Source organism: Lynx rufus, unplaced genomic scaffold, assembly GCF_022079265.1.
Source record: "Lynx rufus isolate CCGP_SWC_20201006 ecotype Redwood Valley unplaced genomic scaffold, mLynRuf1.p SCAF_31, whole genome shotgun sequence".
In the NCBI taxonomy this organism is placed as follows: domain Eukaryota; kingdom Metazoa; phylum Chordata; class Mammalia; order Carnivora; family Felidae; genus Lynx; species Lynx rufus.
The window spans coordinates 3,021,225-3,039,533 of NW_025814847.1; the positions used below are offsets into that span (position 1 = coordinate 3,021,225).

The 18,309-nt window shown below is 58.2% G+C and overlaps 1 protein-coding gene across 1 annotated transcript in view; it reads left to right on the forward strand.

The window, feature by feature from the left end:
- The window catches only part of FCRL5 (Fc receptor like 5), a 39,383-nt gene extending 26,633 nt beyond the window's left edge, over positions 1-12,750 (forward strand). Inside the window, exons 10-18 of the mRNA XM_047093065.1 lie at positions 210-488; positions 2,471-2,749; positions 3,119-3,397; positions 6,883-7,161; positions 7,592-7,708; positions 8,293-8,320; positions 9,241-9,323; positions 9,530-9,598; positions 11,668-12,750. Of these exons, the coding sequence (XP_046949021.1) occupies positions 210-488; positions 2,471-2,749; positions 3,119-3,397; positions 6,883-7,161; positions 7,592-7,708; positions 8,293-8,320; positions 9,241-9,323; positions 9,530-9,598; positions 11,668-11,822 (1,568 nt within the window). The 3' untranslated portion in view covers positions 11,823-12,750. The remainder of the gene's footprint in view (positions 1-209; positions 489-2,470; positions 2,750-3,118; positions 3,398-6,882; positions 7,162-7,591; positions 7,709-8,292; positions 8,321-9,240; positions 9,324-9,529; positions 9,599-11,667) is intronic.
- The last annotated feature ends 5,559 nt before the right edge of the window (positions 12,751-18,309 follow it).

Consider the following 18,309-nt stretch of genomic DNA (forward strand, 5'->3'; position numbering starts at 1 on the left):
ACTGGAGACTGTGTATCCCGGTCCTCGGAACTGGATACGGCACCACATGGATCTTACTGTGTCCTCAGATCTGAGGAAATCATCACTGGGCTCTGATAATGTCACAAGGTCACTAAAGACCGAGGAAAAGTTTCTGGTCTGAAACGTCTTTCCTGTGGAGGGAGATGTTCAAACAGCGAACTGATGCTTAACTGTTTTTCCTCCCTCAGTCCCAGCGTCCCGCCCCGTCCTCACCGTCAGGACGCCCAGGGCCCAGGCCGTGGAGGGGGACGTGGTGGAGCTTCGCTGCGAGGCCCAGAGGGGCTCTCCCCCCATCCTGTACCGGTTTTATCGCGAGGACAACGCCCTGGGGAGCAGCAGGGTCCACAGCAGAGGAGGCGCGTCCTTCAAACTCCCCCTGTCCGCAGAACATTCTGGAAAATATGCCTGTGAGGCTGACAATGGCCTGGGGGCCCGGCGCAGTGAGACGGTGTCACTCAACGTCACAGGTGAGTTGAGGCTTCCAGCGACGGCACAACCAGGGGCCGACCGTGCCCCCAACTTCCCCCGGGGCCCAGGCTGGAGGTGCCACAGGGCCGTTTGCTATGACATCACAGCCGGCCCCTGCCCTCACAGCCTCCATCTGGGAGGTCTGGACTCTCCATTTCCAGGAACCTGCACCTTCCCCTTGCTGTGTGCTCCCCAGAAGCCATCCTGCAGCCACTGTGACCAAGAACGCCCTCATGTAGAAGTAAAGGCTTTCAGACCACAGACCGCATCCTGGTCCGCAATGATGGGCAGGAAAGGACACTTGACGTGGGCACGTCTCAGCCCAGAAGAGGCCGGGGTGGGGTTTCCTCTGTCTGTCCATCAGGACAAAGGCCGCCTCGCTGTCTCACTGGCCCTTGAACGTCTCTCTGGCTCCTCCGGCCCCCTCCCGGAGCTCTGGCTACGAGACTTGCCAGAGCTTCTCCCGACTTTGTCCCCGCCCCTATTGCCTGGGGCTGGACCACCGTGTCCCAGCGTGTGCACCTGGCCCCGTCGCGGGCTGGCCTCCCCGAGATGCCCCTTTCCCCGCAGGGCAGCATCTCACCCACAGCTCTGCCCTCCATCCTGCCGTCAGGCCATGGCTCTGATGTGTAGCCGCTGGCGACTGGACCCCACGCCTCGTCACCTGCTCCACGCCAGCCTGCACCCCCCTGTACACGCGCCACTCCAACAACCTGCCCTGCTTGCTGCTTCAACCCCTGTGGCCACCACTGTCCTCAGACCCCAGCAGAGCCCCAGTTCACCGACCTGTCTGCTCCCTCCCGGACGCTGGCCCCCGACTCCACCGCCATATCGCTTGTCTTGGTGCCCACTCGGTGACCCCTCCGTCCTCTGCCTAAGGCCCAGAGGAGAGGCGTCTGCTCCCCGTGAGTCTCCACCTGATCCCTAGGTTCTGTCTTTCTCGCATTCCCGACACTTTGCACACCGATTAGCCCTTTGTGTCCTCCTCCTCCTCTCCCAGTGTCTCCCTCTCTCTAGGACCTTTCCCCGGACATTTATTTAACGTGATGAGTCCGGACCAATCGGATTACCTCACAGCCCTGTACAGGTACACTTAGCGACTTCCTGCGGCTGTGTGAAGGGGGGTCAGTGTCCTCCCCGAGGCACCTCGAGCCCAGCCTCCCTCTCCTACTCATGCCACCCCTCAGACCGCCTCTCACTGCTGCTGCCACCTTGTTACAGTAATCCCAGGGCTCCAGCCTTCTTCCAACTCAGGGCCTTTGCACATGCTGTCTGCCTGTCGGGCACGCTCTGCATTTTCCTCTTCACCTGGTTGATTTCAGATGTCCCTGTGAGGAAGCATTCCCTGACCAGCCCCTGCGAGACCGGGTCCCTGGGATGACACATTTCACAGCACATTAGTCTCCACTTTGCATCAGGCATCGCTGTGTTCGTTCTGCACCTGCTGTTCACGTGATCGCTGCCTATCCCGTCCTCTGGATTGAGGCTTCGGGAGGGCTGGGACGGGGTCTTTCTCGCTCTTGAATCCCTAGCACATAGCGCTCTTCCCGGGACTTACTTAGTGCTCCGTTAATTTTGGATGAGTGAATGACTATAAAATGAGCTAATAAGGTGATCAGCACCCATTCTCTGTGGACCTCGTTTCCGACGCGGCCCAGGCTCCGTGACGTCCCTGGCTGTGTGAGTCACGGGTCTCCTGTCCCTCCTTTCCCCCAACTGTCTCCTGACTTCTCGGCAGTCCCTGTAACCTTTGCCTTCAGGCCCCCAAACACACTGGAGACTGTGTATCCTGGTCCTCGGAACTGGATACGGCACCACATGGATCTTACTGTGTCCTCAGATCTGAGGAAATCATCACTGGGCTCTGATAATGTCACAAGGTCACTAAAGACCGAGGAAAAGTTTCTGGTCTGAAACGTCTTTCCTGTGGAGGGAGATGTTCAAACAGCGAACTGATGCTTAACTGTTTTTCCTCCCTCAGTCCCAGCGTCCCGCCCCGTCCTCACCGTCAGGATGCCCAGGGCCCAGGCCGTGGAGGGGGACGTGGTGGAGCTTCGCTGCGAGGCCCAGAGGGGCTCTCCCCCCATCCTGTACCGGTTTTATCGCGAGGACAACGCCCTGGGGAGCAGCAGGGACCACAGCAGAAGAGGAGCGTCCTTCAAACTCCCCCTGTCCGCAGAACATTCTGGAAAATATGCCTGTGAGGCCGACAATGGCCTGGGGGCCCGGCGCAGTGAGACGGTGTCACTCGACGTCAAAGGTGAGTTGAGTCTTCCAACTCGGGCCTCGTTTCCGACGTGGCCCAGGCTCCGTGACGTCCCTGGCTGTGTGAGTCACGGGTCTCCTGTCCCTCCTTTCCCCCCACTGTCTCCTGACTTCTCGGCAGTCCCTGTAACCTTTGCCTTCAGGCCCCCAAACACACTGGAGACTGTGTATCCCGGTCCTCGGAACTGGATACGGCACCACATGGATCTTACTGTGTCCTCAGATCTGAGGAAATCATCACTGGGCTCTGATAATGTCACAAGGTCACTAAAGACCGAGGAAAAGTTTCTGGTCTGAAACGTCTTTCCTGTGGAGGGAGATGTTCAAACAGCGAACTGATGCTTAACTGTTTTTCCTCCCTCAGTCCCAGCGTCCCGCCCCGTCCTCACCGTCAAGACGCCCAGGGCCCAGGCCGTGGAGGGGGACGTGGTGGAGCTTCGCTGCGAGGCCCAGAGGGGCTCTCCCCCCATCCTGTACCGGTTTTATCGCGAGGACGTCCCCTTGGAGAGCAGCTCAGCCCCCTCTGGGGGAGGAACGTCTTTCTACCTGTCTCTGACTACAGAACATTCTGGAAACTACTCCTGCGAAGCTGACAATGACCTGGGAGCTCAGCGCAGTGAGGTGGTGCCACTCAGTGTCATCGGTGAGTTCGTCCTGCCCCACCAGCAGCACAGGCAAGGACCGGCCCCTGGAGGGGAGCTGAGGTCCTCCCCACCGCTGCCGGGATGGCTCGGGCCCCCAGTACTTCCTGCCGCCACAACCTCCCTCTGTGCATCCTCCCTGTGGATCCTCCCTGTGGTTTCCCCTACAAGAACCTGGACCTTCCTGGCCACCCAGCCCAAGTGGTCTTCCTCAGTGGCATCAAAACTCCTCACTAAAAATGCAAAAGGTTTTTACGCCATAGACTATATTCTGATCTGTGGTTAAGATTACAAAGGGAGACTATGGGTCTCTCTGCTCCAGAAACAGGTTTGGCTGTTCCTCGTCCGGGTTTTTCTCTCCTTGACCCCCCCTCAAGCCTTTACTCTTATGCTTCTTTTTTTTTTTTTTTTTTTACGTTTATTTTTGAGACAGAGAGAGACAGAGCATGAACGGGGGAGGGTCAGAGAGAGGGAGACACAGAATCCGAAACAGGCTCCAGGCTCCGAGCTGTCGGCACAGAGCCTGACGCGGGGCTTGAACTCACGGACTGCGAGATCACGACCTGAGCCGAAGTCGGACGCTAACCGACTGAGCCACCCAGGCGCCCCTCTATTATTTTTTTAATGTTCATGTATTTATTTTGAGAGAGACAGATAGTAGGTATGAGCAGAGGAGCAGCACAGAGAGAGAGGGAGACAGACAGAGAATCCTAAGCAGGCTCCGTACGGTCAGCACAGAGCCTGACATGGGGCTCAATCCCACACACCCTGAGATTGTGATCTGAGCCCAAATCACAAGTCGGATGCTGATCCGACTGAGCCACCCAGGTGCCCTGAAATTGCGTTTTTAAAAAGTAATACACATTGTCTTCTAAGCAATAATGTTTTTGCTTAAATCCTAACTTTTTATGTAAAGCAAAAAAGGCTTGGGTAGGGCTGTATTCACTCAAATCATCATTCCTACATACTGACTCTCAGTCCCTCAGAGGATGGTAACCACCATCGGACAAGGCAGACCTTCTATACTGGCCTGCCTGGTCTGTGGTTCTCCTGAACCAGGCACTTGGGCTTTGATTGGGCACCCTCCCATCCCCTCACCCATCCGTCCCAACATCCCCTAGCTACTGTCCTTGTAGAAAGCTTTTGGTGTGCTCAAACGGTCCAGGCCTCGCTTATTTTTTTTTTTAATGTTTTGTTTTTTTTTTAATTTTTGAGACAGAGAGAGACAGAGCACGAACGGGGGAGGGGCAGAGAGAGAGGGAGACACAGAATCCGAAACAGGCTCCAGGCTCCGAGCTGTCAGCACAGAGCCCGACGCGGGGCTCGAACTCACGGACCGCGAGATCATGACCCGAGCCGAAGTCGGCCTCCAAACCGACTGAGCCACCCAGGCGCCCCTATTCTTATGCTTCTTTATTCCCAGGAATATAAATACGCCTCAGACTTCCATATTAACATTAGCTCTGTGCGTGGCCTTTTAGGAGACACAACCAGTCCACGTTTTTGTTTTTGTTTTTTTTTACAAAGTGAATCTGAAAGCAGTGGGGCCGCGGGAGAGCAGCACAGAGAGGCTAGAACAGGACAGCATGGATGCCACGAGCCACTCTCCACCAAATTCCTCCGTTCTCTATGCTGCCCTCTGACCACTTGCCATTCAGTGTTGAATCCAAAGGGAAACGGCTTCTTGTGAGCTCTGAACCAGTTGTGACAGCCCTACAGACTGAACCTCCAACCTCATGTTCCGGGGGACCCGGGGGAGGGTAGCACAAGTATGCTAAGGGCCATAGAGGTGAGCGTTCTGGTCTCGGCTCTGGAGGCAACTAGCCGCATGACCTTGGCCGAGCATATTTCCCCGTATGTTGACCTCGATTTCCACACCCATAAAGTGGGAAAATCAGACTAGATGGCCATTGTGGTCATCCCCAGCCCTAAAATTCTATGATTTTGGTGCACAGTGACTGTGGAGTATTTTGGACTCAAAGTTTCCTGGAAGGAGATATTCAAAAGGAGAAACTTCAGAGACTCTTACACACTTACCTCTCAGATCCACCACGCAGGCGTGTAACGTGAGCTAAATGCCACTCCCTCTCTCTTCACAACACAGCGGACCGCGCATCGTCCCCGCCACACTCAGTATTCCTGACGTTCTGCTCACCTTCATGCCTTTGTTTCTATGATTCCTTCACACGATGCAGGCTGTTTCTGCTGCTGCCATCACAGCTGAGGGACTCCTTGCCTGGACTCCGTGAGTTATGTCTTAGCTCTGCGACAAGGGTGCCGATCACAGAGAACTGCGGGAAAGGGAGAGATTTCTCACCACCACCACCACCACCACCGCCATCATTGTCCTTGTCATTGTCATCATCATCATCCTCACTGAGCCCTTGCATGTGCCTGGCCCTGTGCTTAGTAGTTGGCATGCGAGATCCCATTTCATCTTGGAGATAAACCGCCGTTATCCCCAATTTGCAGGAGAGCAAGATGAGACTCAAGAGGTGGGAAGCAGGCAGTCTGCACACAGCTAGCGATGGGAAAGCCGGGCTTCCGTGGGCCTGCCCTGGTCTCCACCGTGGCATTCCTTCATCCTTCATGGCCGTGTTTCAGCACAACTTTCGAGTTGTTAACGATTCGTTATTCTGAAGGGATACATAAATCTTCGTAAGAAAACCGATGGTACAACAGGGAGAACATAAAAAGTGAAGGTCTCCACCTGCAGGCACACACTTTTATGTCGGTGTACTTCCAAGATATAACTGCTATTAATAGTTTCATGGGCGTTTTTCTAGAAGTATTCAAATGTATTATAAATATAAAAGTATAAAATTTTTCACAGCATCAGATTATACATAACGATGCAACTTGCGTTTTTCACTTAAAACATACATCTTGGCTTTAGTTTAAAAAATAGATCTTGGCTCTCTCTTGTGTTTCTTTAGTCAGCCAACTAGGCTACCTCTAGTTTTTAGCTATCGTAAAAATTCTAGCATAGAAATCCTTGCACAAAGACCTTTGCACATCTGACGTCAGTATCCCTAAAGGAAGCAGTCTTAGAGGTAGATTTGTTGGGTCAAAGTTGATGTGCGTTTTGAACTTGGCAGGTGTGGCCAAATCGCCGTGCAAGAAAGTGTCTCAAATTTGCGTTCCCGCCTGGAGCATCTCAAGGCACCTCTTTCTCCGTAACTCTATCAGTATCGTCTGTCCTTTTAAGTTTTGCCCATCTGATGGGTGTTTTTATTTGTACGTCTTTAATTAGTAACGAAAGTAATTGTTCATTGGCTATTTAAAGTTTTTAGTGATTCATACCCTTTCACACTCTTCTATTGGGTATTTTGTGCATTTGTAGATTAAGGTTGTTAGCTTTGTCTGCCGTATGAGTTTCAGCCTGTTTTCCAAGATCAACATCTGACTTCTGCCATTTGTTTATAATTACTGCTCCTTTATGGATACATTAGAAGCAGGAACTTCTATTGGCTTTTGTCTCCCTCAGTCCCAGCGTCGCACCCCACCCTCACCCTCAGGGCGCCCGGGGCCCAGGCCAAGGTGGGAGACATGGTGGAGCTTCGCTGCGAGGCCCAGAGGGGCTCTCCCCCCATCTGGTACTGGTTTTATCACGAGGACGTCCCCCTGGGGAACAGCTCGGCCCCCTCTGGAGGAGGAGCATCCCTCAACCTCTCTCTGACCGCAGAACATTCTGGAAACTACTCTTGTGAGGCCGACAACGGCCTGGGGGCCCGGCGCAGCGAGGCGGTGCCACTCAGCATGTCAGGTAAGTTTCCTGTTCCCAGGCCACAGATGTGGACAGAATACCTGCTCCGAGGATGTTCTGGTACCCCTGCTGATGTTTGACCAGGACGTTCTCAGGGGCAGGTGCGCAAAGCTGGGAGTTCTCTAACTTGTCATTTTCTGAAGCGTTTCTGGAGTGCTGGTACCTGAGTGGGAGCAGGAGGCCCGAGAGGATCGTTGACTTTAGCGCTCACTGATGGGCTCTGTCCACCCTGGCCCCCCACCCTTGCCCCAGCCGCAGACAGGAGCTTCCTCTCAAAGAGAAGAGCCGTCTCCTGTGCTGCTGCCTCGGGAGTCCTGGCTCCCCAGATTCTTCCCCTCCTCCTCCAGGCCCGGGCACCGTCTCCAGGGGTCAGGGCAGGTCAAGGCTACGAGCCTCTCCCTCCAGCTCATGCGTGGGCTCTCCTCCCCAGGGCTGACCGGGAGCAGAAGTGGCCCCATTGCTACGGGTGTCACCGGGGGGCTGTTCAGCACCCTGGGCTTTGGGGTCGTGGCCCTGCTGTTGTATTGCCGGCTCCCAAGGAAAGCAGGTGGGTCACCTCTGCGGGAGCCCCTGCCCTCCCCGTCCTGTCCCCTCAGGCTCGTGCTGAGCTCTCAGCCGCTGCCCCCGCCACCATCCCGGTCCCCCCTTCCCCTCCTGGTCCCCCGGAATTCCTCTTCACAAACACAGAGTTCCCCAAATAGCCCTAGTGCGTGGAAGATGCCCCGAGGAGAGGAGTTTATCCAGCATCATACACTTGAGTGCACTCCCCTCTCCACCCTTACGAGGCCCCCAAGGATTGGGAGGAAGAGAAGGAAGACCGAGAAACAGGAGTGGGGACAGAAACCCAGTGGGGCCTCGTGACTTGCTGAGTGTCTCAACGGGCAGTGTTGTCACAGCCCATCAGGTCTGCTTCCCGCTGCAGCCGTCGAGCGTTGCTCTTTACGGAGCCCCCTTTCACATTGCCACGCGGCCCCTCTGGAAGCCAGGCTCAGGAATTTTCATGCCACCTGCTGCCTCCCTCGGGCTTAGCAGAGAAGGGTCCGCCTCTTGGTGCCTGCCCCTCCCTGCGGCCGTGCTCCCGGGCAAGGCCCCCTCCTCCCGTGGCTCCAAATGCTCTGCTTTCCTTTGCAGGAGGAAGGCCGACCTCTGACCCCTCCAGGTAAGACCTGGGCTATGATCTCGTGTGCTCCGGGAGATGCCCGCAGGGCATAAAAGTTGACCTGGGTCTGGTGACCGCTGAGGACGCAGACAGGTTGTGCCGTCTGCACACTGTGGTCTCCCTTGGCGTAGGTCAAGGCAATTCCCAGGTAGCAACTCACTGCTGCCTTAGCTACCTGGGCCTCCGTGCGTCAAGGGCCAGTTCCTTTTTATTTATTAACTTGCACCCTGCACCACTGTTGCCTTGGCTGTTGCGTGACCGCTGTAAACACTGGATCCATCCGTGCCCGAAGCTCATCTTAGCTCAGCCGGCCTGGAAATCTCTGAATGTGAGCAGCCTAACCCACGCCTGCCGTGGGGACAGCCGAGGGGACTTGGCCGTCCAGAGAGGCGGTCCGCCAGCCAGAAGCTTTGCCGTCTTGGATCCCAGCGGCTGACCTCGGGAGGCACGCCGCAGCTCAAAACCCTCTCCGGGCAAGCCCGTGGCGGCAGCATCCTGACCACGCGGGTTCCTCTGAGCGCTCATCATGACTGATCCCTCTGAGAAGCGGATCTCTCTGAGAGGGGAGGCTTTGGAGCCAGGTTCTAGTTTGCCGTGTCTAGTTACACGGTCTTGAGCAAGTCACTTGCTCTCTCAGAACCACCATTTTCTCCATCGATAAGAGAAGGATAATAATAGAATCGCCCTGATACTGTCACAAGCATTAGCACAGTGCCTGGTGGTGTCACGTGCCCACCACGTCCGGGAACATGTTGCGATTTGTAACGTACTCGTTCATAGCAGCAAACCACCCGGGACGCGTTCGTCTGTGTCTCCGGGCTTGGCAGCCACCTCGCGCAAAGACCTGCCAACGGGGCACGATTATTACGTTGGCTCCTTCATCAGGGCTCCCGGGAGACACGGCCGTTTCTGTCCCACAGGAGCCCTGCAGACTCTGACGTCCGAGAGCCCGTCTACCACAATGCACCGGCCTGGCTGGAATTGCAGCCAGTATACAGCAATGGTGAGGAGCGAGGTGCCCCTGTTTGGGCAGCGAGCCGGGGCTGGTCCGGCAGGGGTGGGGCAGGAGAGGACGGGGTGGGGGGGGGCCGTGCGGACGCCCGGGGGACACGTGTCCCTGCAGAGAGCGAACTCCAGCTGGGGGAGGAGGAAGTAACTCAGACCAGAGGCAAGAGGCTTGCAGTCTCTCAAACTGCAGTCTCTTTCCAGTAAATCCTAAAGGAGGAGAAGTTGTGTACTCGGAAGTCCAGAGGATTCCGCAGGGGAGCAAACCTGCAGGTAAGACCTGGGGACCCTGGGCTTTGACGGCGCTGGCCGCGCGTGGCCCCGCCTCCGTCCTTCGGGCAGGTCTGGGGCAGACCGGGCGCGGAGCCGCCCTCACGCAGGGTCGCCCTCACTTGCGCCCGCCTGCCCTGCTGGGGTCCCCGGGCCCACCGTGCGGTGCCGCTCTGCCATTCACCACGGACGCCGCGGGATGGCCTGAGGACCGGCTACGCCATCAGGGCTTCTGCACTCGCAGCTGTCACGGGACACAGGGCTACCGTCCCTGTCCTGCCTCTGTCCGATTTCTACTGCTGTCGTGGCAAATGGCCACGAGCTCCGGAGGGGTGGGGGGTGGGAGGGAGGAGAAGTCAGACCGGCGTCTCCCTGGGCCGCGCTCCTTTCTGGAGGCCCAGGGGTAGAAAGTATTTCCTGACCCTTTCCTGCTTCTCAAGGACACCCCCTCCTCGGTCTTCAAAGTGCTACATCTCTGACCTTTTGTCCCAAGTCAGGTCTCCCTCTGAGTGCAGCTGGGAAACGTTCTCTGATTTAAAGTTCTCAAAATCCCACCTGGATAATTCAGAATCATTTCCCCTTAATCTTTTTTTTTTAATGTTTATTTGAGAAAGAGAGAGAGAGAGAGAGAGAGAGAGAACATGAGCAGGGGAGGGGCAGAGAGAGAGGGAGACACAGAATCCCAAGCAGGCTCCAGGCTCCGAGCTGTCAGCACAGAGCCTGACGCGGGGCTCGAACCCATGAACCTCGAGATCATGACCTGAGCTGAGGTCTGACGCTTAACCGACGGAGCCCCCCAGGCGGCCCGGTCCTTAATCTTAATCACATCTGCAGAGTCCCTTTTTGTAAGGTCACACACTCACAGGTTCCGGGAATCAGGACATGGACATCTTGGGGGCATTATTCTGCACCCCCACGCTGTCTCATAGGGGTGAGAGAGCAGATGTGGAAACGCCATTACGGCAGCTTTGAGGGTGACTGACTGCTGGTGGTCTGGCTGTGTCACTGCCCGCTCGTGAGTGGTCTGCCAGGACCGGTCCCAGCCCAACCCCTCCGGCGTCAGGGAGACAACCCGCTCCCAGCTGCGCTCCGTAGAGAGTGCTGTGTGACGCTAGCCGTTCTGCTTCCCTCTCTGGTTTTCCGATCCTCTCGTATAAAGTCAGATGAACCGTGTTTGTGCCCATTCTTGGTTCAACGGCGCACCTGTAACACATGGAGTCACACACGCTCACAACCCCCTTTGAGGCGAGTAGTGTCTTACCTCAATCTTGGAAACGAGGGAACTAAGGCAGAGGACCTGAAACGACTGGCCCGAAGTCGCAAAGCAAGTGCATCACTGAACGGTCTGTCTCCAGAGTCCCAGCTCCCGACTGAGCCGTGCTCCTCGGTGTGGCTCCAGGAAGCCTGGAGGGTCACGTGCGGAAGCCTGGAGGGCCACACCGAGCCACAAGGACAGAGCCTGCTTGCAGACTGCCCTATTCCGTTCCAGCTTAAGACCGTGTACAAGTGATGATGACGTCTGACATCACACCCACGTGTGTTCCGAAGTCCCTGTGTGCCAAGTAGTTTTAAGTGCTAAACGTGAATACGCCATAAACGTGCACACGTGTGCGTCTGCACCGTACCTGGCGCACAGCAAACACGCGACACGTGACAGACGCGCACACACGTGAGCTCACGTGAGGTCACAGTAACCCCGGAGGCGGGTGACGTTATCGCTCCCACCCCGTGGACGAGACCACCAGGGCAGAAGTGGCGGCGACCCGTCCGAGGCCACAGAGGGGCACAGCGCCCCGCTCGGTCAGGGGTCTGCGCTCAAAGCACTAACAAGATTAGAGGGAGGTTCCTGCTCGCGGGCTCCCGGGGAGCGGCGTGGGGAGCAGAGTGGGAAGTGAGGCCGAGGAGGGGCCGGGCCCGGCCAGAGGCGAAGGGCTCAGGAGAGGGCCCCTGCGGTACAGGGCGGCTGCCGCGTGGGTGGGGAGAGGCGCCAGGGTGGGACGGGGACACGGGGGCTGGGGCGCGGGGAGCTCTGGGCCTCCTTTCCCGGCTGAGCAGTGCTCTTTCTCCCTCAGCGAACCCGGACTCCGTGTTAGGGCTCCTCCGGACCCACCTGCCCTCCCACGGCCAGGCCGCCAGCCACCGGCCTTCCGACCCCCCGGGCTCGTCTGTCATCTACTCCCAGGTGAAGGTGGCATGCCCCTCGGCCTACGTGGCTCCTCAAAGCTGAGTCCACACACACGCCCTGCGTCCCAAGCCATCCTGGGGGCAAGGACATCGGCATGGGGTGGCTTGAACGGGTCCAGGCCCCGTCCCCTGGCCTCTGCCCTCGGTGTGACCGGAGCACGGGACTACGGGACGCTGCCGTTTCCCAAGTGACAGCCCGTGCGCCTCGCGGTCTCTCTGTCCTGTGACGCGTTGCTCCCCCCGGGGCCATCCCGTCCCCTGGCTTCCTTAGCGGGCTTCAGCCACGGTCCCTGTTCTGGGTCCCACTCCCATGCACACGCCAGCCACTCCTAGTGGAGCCTGCTCCCGGACTTCGAGGAGGCCACCTGCCCCCTTCCTGTGGACACCCGTCACCTGTAGAGACCTCCACCATAGACACCTGCTCCCCCTGGACACCCGCCCCCCCCCGGACACCTGCTCCCCTGTAGCTCCTTTCTTCAGTGCTCTTCCGTCTGGTGGGGCTACCGTGGGACTCTACCAAGTGGGGACGGGCGCAGCTGGCTGTGGACCTCCACACCGTGGGGCTGCATTTCATGCCCCCCATCTGCCTGGGACGTTAAGGCCAGCCCCTGACAGCAGGAGAGCTTCTCCCCTGCACGCGGACCCACACCCCTGCCAGTGGGCTCACATCCCCTTCCCGTGAGCCCTCCGGTGTGGGTGCAGGAACGCGTCTCACCTGCACAGAGCTCCTGTCCAGAGGCTCGCCCTGATCCCCGTGAGGAGACCTGCACATTCCGACAGAGGCACCTCAGAGCATCGGGGGGACAGAGGAGGCCCGACAGGTGGGAACCTCGACCGGGTTCTGGGTCAAGAAAAAGCCGCAGGAGAAACTTCGGAGGCAGTTAGGGAAAACTGAATATGAACTATATATTACTGATACTATTGAATCAATAACCTGGCATTAATTTAAGAATATTTGAAAATACCTGAAATGCCTTGAAGTGACTCAGTAAACATTTTTTCATGTGCATGTTAGCGTCTGTGTTAGCGTGTGTCTGTCTCAGTGTGCATTTGTGTGTGCGTGTGTGTGTACGGAGAGAGCACAAACGTGGCAAAAACCCACAACTGGTGAATGCAGAGAAGGGCATACGGCATCGGTTGTATCATTCTGTTAACTTTTCTGAGATTTCACTTTTTTAACTAAAACATTGAGGGTGGAGCCCGGAGCGCGTCGGACCCCGGGTGTCGGTTGAGGGGCGCCGCCCGGGCCGGCACCCCTCCCGCCACCAGGGGCTCAGGAGGGAGCCCAGCAAGACCTGGAGGAGGCGGGCCGGGGATTTTGCAGGGAAAACATTTCCCTTCCCCGTCGCTCCTCCCTGAGGCTTTCCTGGTGGAACAGTCGGCTCCCACCCTCGGAGCACCTGCCCTGGCATTGGAGGGGCGGGGCTCGCGTGGCAGGGAATTCAGACTTGCAGAGTCTGACTTGCGGAGGGGAGCGGGGCAGAGAGGGGCTCTCGGCTTCGGGTGCCGAGGGACCTGGAGTGGCCTCTGACACGTTTGCCCTTCTGACCCGCTTTGGAGCTGGAGTGTCGAGGGACAAAACCCCAGTGCCCGGGAGCTCCCGGGAGGAGGCCGCACAGAGGTCGAAGGTCGGGTCTGGGGGAGCACCCTGCAGTGGTGGGGTCGGCACCGATACTCCTTCTGCCCACCTCACCCCTGACCGGCTGCGGGCCTCAAGGGTGAGCACGACGGGCCCAACAAGAAGCTAGGGAAACCCTGGAATTTTCCCCGAGCACCCCTCAGGCTTCCCCAGCTAGCGGGTGACGGTACATCTTTACCGGGGCCCTGTGCACGGCCTGGGGATCTGTTCCCTTCCTCCTGCCCCCCGCCCAGTCGGATCCCCGGGTCTTCTCTGGAGGCGGAGGCTGTCCCTGGGGCGGGCTGCCGCAGGTTCCAGCCCGGAGAACAGGCGGCCGGCCGGCCCGCTGGGCTCTCTCGCCTCAGCTTTCCTAGTTGTTTCTCCAGAGAAACAGAACCAGAGGGAGATGCAGAGGCATAGGTGTTCATTTGCTGACAGGAACATAGCTCGTGGGGCTACGGGGGCTGACAAGTCCCGAGATTGGCAGTTGGCAAACTGAGCACTCACAGCTGGTGTGGTTTCAGGCCAAAGGCCAGCGGGTTCGAGAGCCCGGAGGAGCCGACATTTCAGTCGGAGTCCGAGGCAGGAAGGAGCCTGATGCCCGCACTCGGAGCGGGTCAGGCAAGAGAAGTTGTCCTCTCACTCGGAGGAGGTTCAGCTCTCTTTGTCCCAGCCGGGCCTTCGCCTGATTGGACGAGGCCCACCCACACTCAGGAGAACAACCTGCTTCACTCCAGCCGATCCAGATGTTAACCTCTTCCAGAAACACCCTCACAGACACGCCCAGAACAACGTCCAAATATCCGGGCACCCTGTGGCCCGGTCAAATTGCCACACGAAAACCACCACCCCGATCATAACGGTGGCCTCTTGCCTCCACTAGACCTTTGGGGGTTTTCCTCAGTCAGCTCAGAACAACGAATCCTCATTTGGGGGGGGGGTCTCCTCGAACAGGACGGGTGCCGCCTGGCCTCCCTCACGTTCGGGGTTAAGAGAATGTCGACCGCTCCCGGGTCACAGCTGCTTTCTCTTTGTTGTGCTTTCTGTGCCTCCCCGAGGTCCGCCTTCCTCTGTGACAGTGCGCTGACCCGCACCCCGTCTCCCGATTTAACCTCTTCTATTTCAGCTAGCCAGCCTCGTGGTCGCTCCCGTCCTCTCAGCCCCGCTGGTTAGTACTGCCCGCCCAACAGAGACCTAACTCACAGAAGCAGCTACTATTTATTATTCACGAGCACCAGGTAGCGCGTGAGGCGTTCTGCATCAATCACGCGACCCTCCCAGGAAGTCCGTGCAGCAAGTACTCGTCAGCGTCCCTTTTACAGATGGGGAAACTGAGGCTGAGAGTACCCCACTTGCCCGAGGCCACGCATCGGTCAGTTGGAGCCAGAAGTGCCCACACTCTTCGCTACCTGACCAACGTCCCCGGCAGGCTTCACGGGTCACCCGTCCCGTGTGGACGGAGGCGTTTGTGAAGCACGGGCGACCTGGGGTCCGAAGGTCCTACCGCTCCCCGTCTGGCCTCCCCGGGCTCTGGTTACCTCATCCGCAAAACAGGAAAAGTAGCGACAGCTGCTTGACTGGATTACAGGTGGGGACACTGTTCATGTACACACGGAGCAGGTGTTCTCGGGAGCAGGTGGTGAGGCGCCCGTGCTCACGGTTTCGTTTGCCTCTATTGCTTCATCGTTACGAGGAAGCAGCTGCTGAACTGCCGCAAAAATGCTCCAGAGAAAACGGTGGAAGACGACCCGGTGTCCTTTTCTAGACGTGCTGCCGAAACGAGCACTTCGGCGTCCTTTCTAACGCGAGAGCAGGGTGATCAGGGAGGAGGCGGAGGAATGGATGTGCTCAGCGTTTCGGGAACGGACTTCCGTGATTTGGGGGCTATCTGGTCATTTTCCAGAGAAATAGAAGCGAAGGAGTGACTTCTCCAGATGCATTCTCTGGGGGCTCTGACTGACAAAAGCGAGGAGGGCCTCGCGTCGGTGCCCGGCGCGCCTGCAGCTCCCGGGTTCGCGGCCCCCGGCAGCAGGAAAGATCAAGGCCAGGAGGAGAGAGAGGACCCACCGGGGCTCGGCTGGTGGGCACGCTGACGGACAAGGGGCCCGAGGAGGGCGGGGCCGGGCCAGCCCGCGTGAGGAGGGAAGGCGGGGGAAGGCAGCAGCGTGAGAGCGACAGACGCCAGTGAGCGAGACGCGATGGCACCAGGCCGGAGGGCTGAGGCCAAGCTCCCCAGATCTGCCGCAGGGCCGGCGTGCGCCCTGGGCAGGCCGCCTGGCCCGGGGGGGCTGAGTGCCCTCGCCTGGAGAGCAGGACAGCGAGAGCACCTGCCCCAAACGGTTGCGGTGAGCACGAAGATGTACAAATTGTAAAAAAAAAAAAAGTTTTCTCAGTTTGGCCATTTCCCATAAAGTTAAACCCACACTTACTGCACCAGCCCGCCGTCCGGCCCCCTGTGTACTCGCCCGAGGGAAACGAAAACCACCATTCGCACCCCAAACCGGCACGCGGATGGTTTTAGCAGTTTTGATTACAGTCACCAAAAACTGGAAACAACGCAAACAAATATCCCTGATGCGGTAAACTCATAAATGGAAGGAGCAAACGGCACACGGCGGAATCCCACGCGGCCCTGAACGGACCAAACTCCCGGCAGGTGTGACCAGGGGCCTGAACCCGGGACGCGTCCCAGCGAGCGAAAGAGGCCATTTCCACACCCTGGAGGCGGCGCGCCCCCGTCTTCACGATGTCCTCGCAAGGGGCAGCGGACAGGTCGGCGGCTGCCCGAGTTGGCGGGGTGGGGGGAGGGTTCCCCACGGTGGGCACGGGGGAGCTCGTGGCAGGGGTGGAATGGTCTCTCCTGACCGCGATGGGGGGGTTCCGTGATTGTGTATACTTGCCGAGACTCCCAGACCACGCGCTGAAAGGAATGTACGCTTTTAAGTTGAAGGAGGCCTGCCTTTCGGCGAAGTTCAAGGCCTGCTCCGAGGCGCTGGCCATGGAACGGGCAGGTGGCGCGGGGTCTCCCGGAGCAGCCTGGGCGCGATGCAGGACTGGTGTTCGCAGCGGGCCGGGCGCGTGGAGGGGCTCCTCAAGCAGCAGCTACAGCACCATCACCTGTGATCACATTTATCACGGGGGGGGGGGTGGCTGCGATGATGCCAGTGCACCTGTCACCTTTATTAAAATGACAAACGGCCCTGGGGGTGACGAAAGTCGGTCTCCCTCCTCTTCCGGCTCAAGGACACACACACAACGACAAAGGCCCAGCCAAAGCCCGGTCATGTTGTTCCGACCGCACGGGCCCAGAAAGGCCTCTCCGAAACCCAAGGAGGGACCGGACGGGGCGGAAGCGGGGCCACCAGGCCACTGTGGCCGACACCCTGTGACGAGGGCCTGTCCTGCCCCGGGGGGCTCAGGCCGTGTGGTCTCCTGCCTCAGGACAACCCGGGAGCTCTCAAGCTCTTTCTGTCCAGGCTGGGCCTGTGTGCACGTGCTGGCCGGCCCCCGCACGCATCACCGCAGCGACAAACGACGGCACTGCTGGGCAGCCTGGGTCCCGGGCTGGGGTGTCTGTGACGGAGGCAGGACGGTGGGATCCAGTGCTCAGACTCGCCCCCCGGGACACTCGGTTTGTCCACATTTCTTCTGGTCTGCTCTGTCGTCTGTGGTCAACGTGAAGAAAGTGGTTGGGAGAAATGGCGTGGGCGAGGGATGGGCAACTCGGGGAGGCCCAGGTGAAGGCCCCCGAGCCTCCACCAGCCACTTAGGGGATGAGCCCAGAGCCCCCGAACCCACGGGGTGTGTGCGGTTTAAGCCCCCCGGCCCGATGGCGGCCGTGATGGTTAGCTTTATGCGTCCACTTGACTGAGCTGAGCGAGGCCCGGAGAACTGGCACAACCTTAATCCCACGTGCGTCTGCGAGGGCGTCCCCAGAAGAAGACAGCACTTGCATCCATAGACAGAGCGAAAATCACCCTCGCCACCGCCGATGGCATCAGCCAATCGGTTGAGGCCCCACCAGAAGAAGAAACGGGGGGACGGAGGGCACATCCACCCGTCCTCGAGTGGGGCGCCCGCCTTCTCCCACCCCCAGTCCCGCCGACGGGGACTCCCCGGCCTCGGCGTATGGCGAGCCAACCCTCATAACGCGACTCTTCCCCTCTGGCGGTGGGTCGCCTGGACCGTTGGCTCTGTTCCCCCGCAGAACCCGGCTAACCCAGCGGCCCCAGGCGGCCAAGACCACTCGTCCCAGGAAAGTCCCTGCTATCGAGACTTAAAGAAAAAGGAAAAATCTTTGGTTTGTTAGCGCTTTGGTTTTGATTTTGGTTTTCGTCTTGTTTCCTAACGACCCACAGAAAGAGAAGACCACCCCCCCCAATGCAAGGACGCTTCCTTTGTTTTTACAGAATCATACACATTAAAACCTTGGTGTTCCAATAGTGTAAAGGGTGAGATGTTTAGATAAGTTTGTGAAGTCCTAAGAAGCCAATTAGGTAAAAGAGCTGATTTGGAAAACGAAGGAGGCCCGCACAAATGATTTGGCAGCTTGCTCGTCAAACGGCCCCAGTGCCTGGTGGTGGGGGACTTGCTGGAAGGATCATCGTGCCAGAGGAGTGATTCCACTGCTGTCTTCCAGCAAAACAAAAATTTTAGGGATTTCTGAATTTTTTTTTTATTAAAACCTAAACCTAGGGGCGCGTGGGTGGCTCAGTCGGTTGAGCGTCCGACTTTGGCTCAGGTCACGATCTCGCGGTCCGTGAGTTCGAGCCCCGCGTCGGGCTCTGTGCTGACAGCTCGGAGCCTGGAGCCTGCTTCCGATTCTGTGTCTCCCTCTCTCTCTGCCCCTCCCCCACTCGTGCTCTGTCTCTGTCTCTCTCAAAAATAAATAAACATTAATTTTTTTTTTTTT